Source organism: Tachyglossus aculeatus, chromosome 21 (genome assembly GCF_015852505.1).
Source record: "Tachyglossus aculeatus isolate mTacAcu1 chromosome 21, mTacAcu1.pri, whole genome shotgun sequence".
Taxonomy (NCBI): domain Eukaryota; kingdom Metazoa; phylum Chordata; class Mammalia; order Monotremata; family Tachyglossidae; genus Tachyglossus; species Tachyglossus aculeatus.
This window is the reverse complement of record NC_052086.1, coordinates 45,019,248-45,032,570: the sequence shown is the minus strand read 5'-3', so window position 1 is coordinate 45,032,570 and position 13,323 is coordinate 45,019,248. Positions and strand designations below refer to the sequence as shown.

Genomic DNA, 13,323 nt, shown 5'->3' with positions numbered 1-13,323 from the left:
CGCCAAGCTAGCTCTCTTCCTCCCTTCAAGGCCCTACTGAGAGCTCACCTCCTCCAGGAGGCCTTCCCAGACTGAGCCCCTTCCTTCCTCTCCCCCTCATCCCCCTCTCCATCTCCCCCATCTTTCCTCCTTCCCTTCCCCACAGCACCTGTATATACGTTTGTACATATTTATTACTCTATTTATTTATTTATTTATTTATCTGACTTGTACATATCTATTCTATTTATTTTATTTTGTTAGTATGTTTGGTTTTGTTCTCTGTCTCCCCCTTCTAGACCGTGAGCCCGCTGTTGGGTAGGGACTGTCTCTATGTGTATTGAGCACAGTAAGCGCTCAATAAATCATCATCATCATCAATCGTATTTACTGAGCGCTGACTGTGTGCAGAGCACTGTACTAAGCGCTTGGGAAGTCCAAGTTGGCAACATATAGAGACAGTCCCTACCCAGCAGTGGGCTCACAGTCTAAAAGGGGGAGACAGAGACCAAAACCAGACATACTAACAAAATAAGATAAATAGAATAAATACGATTGATTGATTGATTGATCTGTGAAGAGCGGGGCTGGGAGTCCGAGCCACCCTCACAAAACTGGAAGCTGGCGGCAGCCACTGCCCCTCCTGCCCCTAACAGGGGGGCGAATCTTCGCCTTTTTCCTGTGCTGGCCTCCTGCCCGCTCCCTCCCCTGCCCCCTCTTTCCCACCCTGTCCCAGATACTCACATCCATAGCCCCTTCTGGGGTTTTCCAGAGGTCCAGGGGCCTGGAAGCCCCCGCGATCCCGGGAAGAGCCCACAGCCAACTCAGGCCCCTCGTCGCCACGCCGGCGGCTACTGGTCCGCGGGCTTCCTCCGGCGGGGCCCGGGAAGGGCCCGGGATGGCTGCTTACCCTGCTGAGGTGGTTGGGTTTCGTAACGCTCTGGGACGGTCAGGAGGCCTGCAGAAAGAGAGAGATACCAGGGGTCCGTGGGGGGACGGGAGCTGTTTGAGGTTTAGGGTTTTTTCTTCTTAAAGGAATTTGGAAACCCTCCTCGGGGCCCTGGGTATTGATCAACCCCAGCAAAGGGCCGGCAGTTAGACCACCTTCTTGGGGAGGAGGAGTGGCGGGCAACAGCAGTCTCAGTAATAACAATAATGATGGTATTTGTTAAGCGCTTACTATGTGCAAAGCCCTGTTCTAAGCGCTGAAGAGGTTACAAGGTGATCAGGTTGGCCCATGGCGGGGGGGCTCACAGTTTTAATCCTCGTTTTCCAGATGAGGTAGCTGAGGCCCAGAGAAGTGAAGTGACTCGCCCAAAGTCACACAGCTGACAGTTGGTGGAGCTGGGATTTGAACCCATGACCTCTGACTCCAAAGCCCGGGCTCTTTCCACTGGGCCATGCTGCTTCTCTGTTGTAATAGTAGTAGTAGTAGTAATAATAATAATGGCATTTATTAAGCGCTTACTATGTGCAAGGCACTGTTCTAAGTGCTGGGGAGGTTACAAGGTGATCAAGTGGTCCCAAGGGGGCTCACAGTCTTAATCCCCATTTTACAGATGAGGGAACTGAGGCCCAGAGAAGTGAAGTGACTTGCCCAAAGTCACACAGCTGACAAGTGGCGGAGCAGGGATTTGAACCCATGTCCTCTGACTCCAAAGTCCGTGCTCTTTCCATTGAGCCACGAGTAGTAGTAGTAGTAGTAGTAATACTCCTAGCAGCAACTGTAGTAACAATGGTACCTGTTAAGTGCTTACTACGTGCCAAGTACTGTACCATATTTTTATATACTGTATATATGTTTGTACATATTTATTACTCTATTTATTTATTTTTTTTACTTGTACATATCTATTCTATTTTATTTTGTTAGGATGTTTGGTTTTGTTCTCTGTCTCCCCCTTTTAGACTGTAAGCCCACTGTTGGGTAGGGACCGTCTCTATATGTTGCTAACTTGTACTTCCCAAGCGCTTAGTACAGTGCTCTGCATACAGTAAGCGCTCAATAAATACGATTGATTGATTGATTGATTGATTAAACACTGGGGTCGATACAAGTTGATCAGGTTGGAGACAGTCCCTGTCCCACATGGGGCTCACACTCTTCACCCCCCCTTTTACAGATGGGGTAACTGAGGCCCAGAGAAGTGAAGTGCTTTGTCCAAGGTCACACAGCAGACAAAGGATAGAGCCGGGATCAGAACCCAGGTCCTTCTAACTCCCAGGCCTGTGATTCTTCAACTAAGATAATAATAATAATGATGATGGTATTTGTTAAGCGCTTACTGTGCCAAGCACTGTTCTAAGCGCTGGAGATACAAGATATGTACCAGAAGGAGTAACAGCAGTATTAGCAGTATTAGAGAAGCAACGTGGCCTAGTGGAAAGAGCACAGGCTTTGGAGTCAGAGGTCGTGGGTTCAAATCCCGGCTCCGCCACTTGTCAGCTGTGTGACTTTGGGCAAGTCACTTCACTTCTCTGTGCTTCACTTACCTCATCTGGAAAATGGGGATTAAGACTGTGAGCCCCACATAGGACAACCTGATTACCTTGCCTCTACCCCAGCGCTTAGAACAGTGCTTGGCACATTGTAAGCGCTTAACAAATACCATCATTATTATTATTATTAGCAGCAGCAGCAGTACAGTAACTGCGGCAGTAGACGCAATAGTAATAGCAGTAGTAGTAGTAGCAACAGCTGTGCCAACATGGAGCTTCTACATTCTAGCATGGGAGACAAACATAAACATATTTACAAGTAGATAGGTCAAAATAAATAATTGAGCCAAAGTAAATCTATGAGGGCTGAGGAGGGGGGTGAATCAGTAGCTCAGTGCTGGAATTGGATGCAGGGATAATAATAATGATGGTATTTGTTAAGCGCTTACTATGTGCAAAACACTTCTAAGTGCTGGGGGGATACAAGGTGATCAAGTTGTCCCATGTGGGGCTCACAGTCTTAATCCCCATTTTCCAGATGAGGGAACCGAGGCACAGAGAAGTTAAGTGACTTGCCCACAGTCACACAACTGACATTTGGCAGAGCCGGGATTTGAACCCATGATGTCTGACTCCAAAGCCCGGGTTCTTTCCACTGAGCCACGCTGCTTCTCTAGGGATGATAGGGCTCAGGGCACTGGGATAAGAATCCGGGAAGGCTGGTGGGAGAAGGTGGGCTTTCAGGAGGGCTGGAAAGGTGGAGAGAGGCAGGGATGGAGATCCAGGCCAGAGGATCAGTGTGAGCAAGAGACAGCTAGAAGAGCTCGCTGATCAGCCTTCTCTCTGATCTCCCATCCTCGTGTCTCTCTCCACTTCAATCCACACTTCATGCTGCTGCCCGGATTATCTTTGTCCAGAAATGCTCTGGGCATATTACTCCCCTCCTCAAAAATCTCCAGTGGCTACCAATCAATCTGCGCATCAGGCAGAAACTCCTCACCCTGGGCTTCAAGGCTGTCCATCCATCACCTCGCCCCCTCCTACCTCACCTCCCTTCTCTCCTTGTCCAGCCCAGCCCGCACCCTCCGCTCCTCCACCGCTAATCTCCTCCCCGTACCTCGCTCTCGCCTGTCCCGCCATCGACCCCCGGCCCACGTCGTCCCCCGGGCCTGAAATGCCCCCAATCCCTCTGCCCCTCCGCCAAGCTAGCTCTCTTCCTCCCTTCAAGGCCCTACTGAGAGCTCACCTCCTCCAGGAGGCCTTCCCACACTCAGCCCCTTCCTTCCTCTCCCCCTCGTCCCCCTCTCCATCCCCCCCATCTTACCTCCTTCCCTTCCCCACAGCACCTGTATATATGTATGTATGTTTGTACGTATTTATTACTCTATTTATTTATCTTACTTGTGCATATCTATTCTATTTATTTTATTTTGTTAGTATGTTTGGTTTTGTTCTCTGTCTCCCTCTTCTACACTGTGAGCCCACTGTTGGGTAGGGACTGTCTCTATATGTTGCCAACTTGTACTTCCCAAGCGCTTAGTCCAGTGCTCTTCACACAGTAAGCGCTCAATAAATACGATTGATGATGATGATCCCAAGATATCCCATTCCATCCATATCCAGCCCCACCCCCACTTCTTGCTTCCCACCAACAGCAATCAAATCTAGACCAAATCAAATCTAGTCTTTTAGACTGTGAGCCCACTGCTGGGTAGGGACTGTCTCTATATGTTGCCAACTTGTACTTCCCAAGCGCTTAGTACAGTGCTCTTTTAGACTGTGAGCCCACTGTTGGGTAGGGACTGTCTCTATGTGTTGCCAACTTGTACTTCCCAAGTACAGTGCTCTGCACACAGTAAGCGCTCAATAAATACAATTGATGATGATGTTGCTCTGCACACAGTAAGCGCTCAATAAATACAATTGATTGGTTGATTGATTGACCAGAGAAGGACTGGAGGTCTCTGGATGCCCAAACCTCGAGGCTGGGAGTTGGGAAACCCGGGTTCTTGTCCCGGTTCCGCCCCTGGCCTGCTGTATTTTTTCTGTTTTGTTTTGTTTTTAAATGGTATTTGCGAAGCGCTTACTATGTGCCAGAGACTGTTCTAAGCGCTAGGGTAGATACAAGATAATCAGGTTGGACACTGTCCCTGTTTGGTTTTGTTCTCTGTCTCCCGCTTTTAGACTGTGAGCCCACTGTTGGGTAGGGACTGTCTCTATATGTTGCCAATTTGTACTTCCCAAGTGCTTAGTACAGTGCTCTGCACATAGTAAGCGCTCAATAAATACAATTGATGATGATGATGATGTCCCTGTGCCATTTGAGGCTCACACAACCCCCATTTTACAGATGAGGTAACTGAGGCACAGCATTAGAACCCAGGTCCTTCTGACTCCGGGGCCTGTGCTCTTTCCATTAAGCCATGCTGTCTCCCTGGGGACGAGTCACTCACTCTGTCAGGACCTCAGTTTTCTCACCTGAAAATGGGGATCAGGGCCCTGCTAGATGGTCAGACCCGTGCAGAACAGGATTGTGTCGGATTAGATTATCCTTGTAACTCCCCCCCGCCACCGGCACTTGCCACAGTGCTTGGCACAGGAGCTCTCTTCATCCCTTCAAAGCCCTACTGAGAGCCCACCTCCTCCAGGAGGCCTTCCCAGAATGAGCCCCCCTTTTCCTCCGCTCCTCCTCCCCTCCCCATCGCTCCCACTCCCTCCCTCTGTTCCACCCCTTCCTCTCCCCACAGCACTTGTGTGTATTTGTACATTCACTCAATTGTATTTATTGAGCGCTTACTCATCATCATCATCAATCGTATTTATTGAGCGCTTACTATGTGCAGAGCACTGTACTAAGCACTTGGGAAGTACAAATTGGCAACATATAGAGACAGTCCCTACCCAACATTGGGCTCACAGTCTAAAAGGGGGAGACAGAGGACAAAACCAAACATACTAACAAAATAAAATAGAATAGATATGTACAAGTAAAATAAATAGAGTAATAAATATGTACAAACATATATACATATATACAGGTGATGTGGGGAAGGGAAGGGGGTAAGATGGGGGGGATGGAGAGGGGGATGAGGGGGAGAGGAAGGAAGGGGCTCAGTCTGGGAAGCACTGGGAAGCACTGTACTAAGCGCTTGGGAAGTACAAGTTGGTAACATATAGAGACGGTCCCTACCCAACAGCGGGTTCACATATTTATTACTCTATTTTATGAATGGTGTGTATATAACTATAATTCTATTTATCTTTTCTGATGGTACTGACACCAGTCTACTTGTTTTGTTTTGTTGTCTGTCTCCCCCTTCTAGACTGTGAGCCCGTTGTTGGGTAGGGACCGTCTCTATACGTTGCCGATTTGTACTTCCCAAGCGCTTAGTACAGTGCTCTGCACACAGTAAGCGCTCAATAAATACGATTGAATGCACACAGTAAGCGCTCAATAAATACAATTGATGATGATGATGATGAATGAATGATAAATAAATAAATAATGGTATTTGTTAAGCACTTAACTGTGCAGGCACTGTACTAAGCGTTGGGTTAGCACGGGTCTGGCCATCTAGCAGGGCCCTGATCCCCATTTTCAGGTGAGAAAACTGAGGTCCTGACAGAGCGAGTGATGTGTCCCCAGGGAGACAGTATGGCTTAATGGTTAGAGCACAGGCCCCGGAGTCAGAAGGACCTGGGTTCTAATGCTGTGCCTCAGTTACCTCATCTGTAAAATGGGGGTTAATAATAATAATAATAATAATAATAATAATAATAATAATAATAATAATGGCATTTGTTAAGCACTTACTATGTGCAGAGCACTGTTCTAAGCGCTGGGGGGGATACAAGGTGATCAAGTTGTCCCACGTGGGGCTCACAGTCTTAATCCCCATTTTACAGATGAGGTAACTGAGGCTCAGAGAAGTTAAGTGTCTTGCCCAAGGTCACACAGCAGCCATGTGGCGGAGCGGCATTCGAACCCATGACCTCTGACTCCAAAGCCCGTGCTCTTTCCACTGAGCCACGCTGCTTCTCAAAGAGTTAAGAGTGTGAGCCTCACATCATCATCATCATCAATCGTATTTATTGAGCGCTTACTATGTGCAGAGCACTGTACTAAGCATTTGGGAAATAAAAATTGGCAACACATGGCACAGGGACAGTGTCCAACCTGATTATCTTGTATCTACCCTAGCGCTTAGAACAGTTTCTGGCACATAGTAAGCGCTTAACCAATACCATTTAAAAACAAAACAAAACAGAAAAAAATACAGCAGGCCAGGGGCGGAACCGGGACTAGAACCCGGGTTTCCCAACTCCCAGCCTCGAGGTTTGGGCACACAGCCTTAATCCCCATTTTCCAGATGAGGCAACTGAGGCACAGAGAAGTGAGGTGCCTTGCCCAGGTTCACATAGCAGATCGGGTTGGACACCGTCTCTGTCCCACGGGGAGCTCACAGCCTCCACCCCCATTTTCCAGATGAGGGAACTGAGGCCCAGAGAAGTGAAGTGACTTGCCCACGGCAGGCAAGTGGCGGAGGTGGGATTAGAACCCATGACCTTCTGACTCCCAGCCCCGTGCTCTAGCCACAGGACCACAGCTTCCCCAAGATAAGTATTTCAACACATGCCATCATCACGAAGGGGGAAAGGGTCACGTCTGGGAAGGGAAATGGAGCCGAAAGTTGATGCCTAAAACTCACGGCGTTGTTTTTCTCTAATTGTCGCGGTTAATAACAGCAAGAGGAGAAGGACAGCCATAATTATGATAGCTTGTCTGCTAATTCTGCTGTACTGGACTCCCGCAAGTGCTTCCTACACTGCTCTGCGTATAAGTGCTCAGCAAATATCATTCATTGATCGACTGATTAATCAAGGTACTTGTTAAGCACCTACTATGTGCCAGGCACTGTACTACGCGCTGGGTTAGATACAAGACTGTTAAATTGGACACAGCCCCTTTCTCACACAGGGCTCACAGTCTTAATCCCCATTTTCCAGAGGAGGGAACTGAGGCACAGAGGAGTGAAGTGGTACTTCCCAAGCGCTTAGTACAGTGCTCTGCACACAGTAAGCGCTCAATAAATACGATTGATTGATTGATTGAAGAGCCTTGCCCAAGTTCACACAGCAGAAAAGTGGCGGAGCCGGGATTGGAAGCCAGGTCCTTCTGACTCCAAGGCTCGGGCTCTAGTCACTAGGCCACAGTGTTTCTCTGATTGATTGATTGATGGGTGACTCTTGGTGCTTAGTACAGTGCTCTGCACACAGTAAGCGCTCAATAAATACGATTGAATGAATGAATGAATGAACTTGTACTTCCCAAGCGCTTAGTACAGTGCTCTGCACAAAGTAAGCGCTCAATAAATACGATTGAATAAATGAACGAACTTGTGCTTCCCAAGCGCTTACTACAGCTCTGCACAGGGTAGGTGCTCAATAAATAAGGCCCTACTGAGAGTTCTCCTCCTCCAGGAGGCCTTCCCAGACTGAGCCCCCTCCTTCCTCACCCTCTTCCCCCTCTCCATTCCCCCCACCTTACCTCCTTCTCTTCCCCACATCACCTGTATATATATGTATATATGTTTGTACATATTTATTACTCTATTTATTTTACTGGTACATATTTATTCTATTTATTTTGTTTTGTTAATATGTTTTGTTTTGTTCTCTGTCCCCCCCTTCTAGACTGTGAGCCCACTGTTGGGTAGGGACCGTCTCTGTTGCCAACTTGTACTTCCCAAGCACTTAGTACAGTGCTCTGCACACAGTAACCGCTCAAAAAATATGATTGAATGAATGAACTTGTACTTCCCAAGCACTTACTACAGTGCTCTGCACAGGGTAGGCGCTCAATAAATAAGGCCCTACTGAGAGTTCACCTCCTCCAGGAGGCCTTCCCAGACGGAGCCCCCTCCTTCCTCACCCTCTTCCCCCTCTCCATTCCCCCCACCTTACCTCCTTCTCTTCCCCACAGCACCTGTATATATATGTATATATGTTTGTACATATTTATTACTCTATTTTACTGGTACATATTTATTCTATTTATTTTGTTTTTTTAATATGTTTTGTTCTCTGTCCCCCCTCTTCTAGACTGTGAGCCCACTGTTGGGTAGGGACCGTCTCTATATGTTGCCAACTTGTACTTCCCAAGCGCTTAGTACAGTGCTCTGCACACAGTAACCGCTCAATAAATACGATTGAATGAATGAATGAACTTGTACTTCCCAAGCACCTACTACAGTGCTCTGCACAGGGTAGGCGCTCAATAAATAAGGCCCTACTGAGAGTTCACCCCCTCCAGGAGGCCTTCCCAGACTGAGCCCCCTCCTTCCTCACCGCCTCTTCCCCCTCTCCATGCCCCCGCCTTACCTCCTTCTCTTCCCCACAGCACCTGTATATATATGTATATATGTTTGTACATATTTATTACTCTATTTTACTGGTACATATTTATTCTATTTATTTTGTTTTGTTAATATGTTTTGTTTTGTTCTCTGTCCCCTCCTTCTAGACTTTGAGCCCACTGTTGGGTAGGGACCGTCTCTATATGTTGCCAACCTGTACTTCCCAAGTGCTTAGTCCAGTGCTCTGCACATAGTAAGCGCTCAATAAATATGATTGATGATGATGATGATTCCCCCCGCCTTCCCTCCTTCCCTTCCCCACAGCACGTGCATATATATATATATATATATATATATATATATATGCATATATGTTTGTACATATTACTCTATTTATTTTACTTGTACATATTTATTCTATTTATTTTGTTTTGTTAATATGTTTTGTTTTGTTCTCTGTCCCCCCCTTCTAGACTGAGTGCCCACTGTTGGGTAGGGACCGTCTCTATATGTTGCCAACTTGTACTTCCTAAGCGCTTAGTCCAGTGCTCTGCACACAGTAACCGCTCAATAAATACGATTGAATGAATGAATGAACCTGTACTTCCCAAGCACTTACTACAGTGCTCTGCACAGGGTAGGCGCTCAATAAATAAGGCCCTACTGAGAGTTCACCCCCTCCAGGAGGCCTTCCCAGACTGAGCCCCCTCCTTCCTCACCCCCTCTTCCCCCTCTCCATGCCCCCGGCCTTACCTCCTTCCCTTCCCCACAGCACCTGTATATATGTTTGTACATATTTATTACTCTATTTATTTATTTTACTTGTACATATTTATTCTATTTATTTTGTTTTGTTAATATGTTTTGTTTTGTTCTCTGTCCCCCCCCTTCTAGACTGTGAGCCCACTGTTGGGTAGGGACCGTCTCTATATGTTGCCAACCTGTACTTCCCAAGCGCTTAGTCCAGTGCTCTGCACACGGTAAGCGCTCAATAAATACGATTGATTGACAAACTGATCAGCTTGTAACCTCCCGAGCGCTTAGAACAGCGCTTTGCAAGTAGTACGCGCTTAATAAATGCCATCATTATTATTAAAGGAGAGAGCCGCGGGACCCTCCCACCCAACCCAGAATCACGGTCTGGACGGTTTTGTCTCCCCCTTTTAGACTGTGAGCCCACTGTTGGGTAGGGACTGTCTCTAGATGTTGCCAATTTGTACTTCCCAAGCGCTTAGTACAGTGCTCTGCACACAGTAAGCGCTCAATAAATACGATTGATGATGAAGGAATGAGTGTTTGTATAGATTTATTACTCTATTTTACTTGTACATATTTACTATTCCCTTTATTTTATTTTGTGAATATATTCTATTTTGTTGTCTGTCTTCCCCTTCTAGACTGTAAGCCCGCTGTTGGGTAGGGACCAGCTCTAGATGTTGTCAACTTGCACTTCCCAAGCACTTAGTACAATGCTCTTCACACAGTAAGCGCTCAATAAATACAATTGAATGAATGAATACAGATTTATTACTCTATTTTACTTGTACATATTTACTACTCTATTTTATTTTGTTAATATGTTTTGTTTTGTTGTCTGTCTCCCCCTTCTAGACTGTGAGCCCGCTGTTGGATAGGGACCGTCTCTAGATGTTGCCAACTTGGACTCCCAAGCGCTTAGTACAGTGCTCTGCACACAGTAAGCGCTCAATAAATACAATTTAATGAATGAATGCATGACCCAATTTGCTTGTATCCACCTCAGCGCTTAGTACAGTGCCTGGCACACAGTAAGGGCTTAACAAAGGCCACAATAATTTTCCCGTATCCACCTCGGCGCTTAGTACAGTGCCTGGCACACAGTAAGGGCTTAACAAAGGCCACGATTATTTGCTCGTATCCACCTCGGCGCTTAGTACAGTGCCTGGCACACAGTAAGGGCTTAACAAGGCCACGATAATTTGCCTGTATCCACCTCGGCGCTTAGTACAGTGCCTGGCACAGTAAGGGCTTAACAAAGGCCACGATAATTTGCCTGTATCCACCTCAGCGCTTAGTACAGTGCCTGGCACACAGTAAGGGCTTAACAAAGGCCACGATAATTTGCTCGTATCCACCTCAGCACTTAGTACAGTGCCTGGCACACAGTAAGGGCTTAACAAAAGCCACGATTATTTGCTCGTATCCACCTCATCGCTTAGTACAGTGCCTGGCACACAGGAAGGGCTTAACAAAGGCCACGATAATTTGCCCGTATCCACCTCGGCGCTTAGTACAGTGCCTGGCACCCAGTAAGGGCTTAGCAAAGGCCACGATGATTAGGAGTCGAAGCAGAGGAAAGGGAGGCTTCCCCATCCCCCCGGTCCGGAAGGGGCAGGAAACGGCCCAATCTCTTCAGCAGGAAGGAACTTGGGCAAAGGAACAGCCGGAAAAGTTTCCGCGCTCCCCCTACCCTCCGGCCCACCGGGCACACAAGCGCTTAGGACAGTGCTGTGCACATAGTAAGCGCTCAATAAATACGATTGATTATGATGATGATGATCCTCCCTGGCACCAAGAAGTTGCCACCTTCGGACAACAGAGTCCAGCCCGTCCAGCAGGCAACCCCCCCCCCCCAAATTGTCCCCCCAGATTTTGTCCCCTACCTGTCCCTCGCATGATCCCGGAGCTGCTGTGCTGAGCACCGTCCTCTCCCCGAAGATTCCTCCCGGGCCACTGGCAAGGCCCCTGCTCAGTCCCCGGGCAACCCCCGGGACACTTCCAAGTAGCCAACCGGAGGGCCAGCTCCTCCTCCTCCTCCTCCTCCTCCTCCTCCTCCTCCTCCTCCTCCTCCTCCTCCTCCCCTCCTCCTTAAAGTGACAACGCGCCACCCTAATCAATCAATCCATCCATCCATCAATCGTATTTATTGAGCGCTTACTGTGTGCACAGTCTTTTAGACTGTGAGCCCACTGTTGGGTAGGGCCTGTCTCTCTATGTTGCCAACTTGGACTTCCCAAGCGCTTAGGACAGTGCTCTGCACATAGTAAGCGCTCAATAAATACGATTGATGATGATGATGATCCTCCCTGGCACCAAGCAGTTGCCACCTTGTACTTCCCAAGCGCTTAGGACAGTGCTCTGCACATAGTAAGCGCTCAATAAATACGATTGATGATGATGATGGTCCTCCCTGGCACCAAGAAGTTGCCACCTTCGGACAACAGGGTCCAGCCCGTCCAGCGGGCAGCCCTCCCCAAATTGTACCCCCAAATTTTGTCCCTTACCTGTCCCTCGCATGATCCCGGGGCTGCTGTGCTGAGCACTGTCCTCTCCCCGAAGATTCCTCCCGGGCCACTGGCAAGGCCCCTGCTCAGTCCCCGGGCAACCCCCGGACACGTCCAACTAGCCAACCGGGGGGCCAGCTCCTCCTCCTCCTCCTCCTCCTCCTCCTCCTCCTCCCCTCCTCCTTAAAGTGACAACGCGCCACCTTAATCAATCAATCCATCCATCCATCAATCGTATTTATTGAGCGCTTACTGCGTGCACAGTCTTTTAGACTGTGAGCCCCTTTTAGACTGGGAGCCCACTGTTGGGTAGGGCCTGTCTCTCTATGTTGCCAACTTGGACTTCCCAAGCGCTTAGGACAGTGCTCTGCACACAGTAAGCACTCAGTAAATACGATTGATTGATTGATTGATCGATTGATTGATTGTAAACTCCCCAGCGCTTAGAACAGTGCTTTGCACATAGTAAGCGCTTAATAAATGCCATTATTATTATTATTATTATTATTACAAGTCGGCGACATTAAAGGAGCAGGACCCACCGAGCGGGCGACAAGGGACAGCGTGGCATGATGGACAGACCACGGGCCTGAGAGGCAGAAGGACCTGGGTTCTAATCCCGGCACCCACCACTTGTCTGCCCTGTGACCGTGGACAAGTCTGTGCCCCAGTTACCTCATCTGGAAAATGGGGATTGAGACTGGAAGCCTCCTGTGGGCCCACTGTTGGGTAGGGACTGTCTCTCTATGTTGCCAACTTGGACTTCCCAAGCGCTTAGTCCAGCGCTCTGCACACAGTAAGCGCTCAGTAAATACGATTGATTGATTGCAGAGCACTGGACTAAGCGCTTGGGAAGTACAAGTCGGCAACATTAAAGGAGCAGGACCCCCCGAGTGGGTGACAAGGGACAGCGTGGCATAATGGACAGACCACGGGCCTGAGAGGCAGAAGGACCTGGGTTCTAATCCCGGCCCCCACCACTCGTCTGCCCTGGGACCTTGGACAAGTCACTTCGCTTCTCTGTGCCCCAGTTACCTCATCTGGAAAATGGGGATTGAGACTGGGAGCCTCCTGTGGGACAGAGACTGTGTTCAATCTGATTTGCTTGTATCCAATCAATCAATCATCAATCAATTGTATTTATTGAGCGCTTACTGTGTGCAGAGCACTGGACTAAGCGCTTGGGACGTACAAGTCGGCAACACATAGAGACAGTCCCTACCCAACAGCAGGCTCACAGTCTAGAAGGGGGAGACAGAGAACAAAACAGCGTTTAGTATAGTGCC

General features: G+C 48.3%; 1 protein-coding gene across 1 annotated transcript in view; it reads right to left on the bottom strand.

Annotated features, from left to right (window-relative positions):
* The window catches only part of SLC8B1 (solute carrier family 8 member B1), a 35,596-nt gene extending 23,546 nt beyond the window's left edge, over positions 1-12,050 (bottom strand). Inside the window, exons 1-2 of the mRNA XM_038762760.1 lie at positions 12,038-12,050; positions 724-881 (exon numbers count right to left, since the gene is read on the bottom strand). Coding sequence (XP_038618688.1) covers positions 724-881; positions 12,038-12,050 — 171 coding nt within the window. The remainder of the gene's footprint in view (positions 1-723; positions 882-12,037) is intronic.
* Between the last annotated feature and the right edge of the window lie 1,273 nt (positions 12,051-13,323).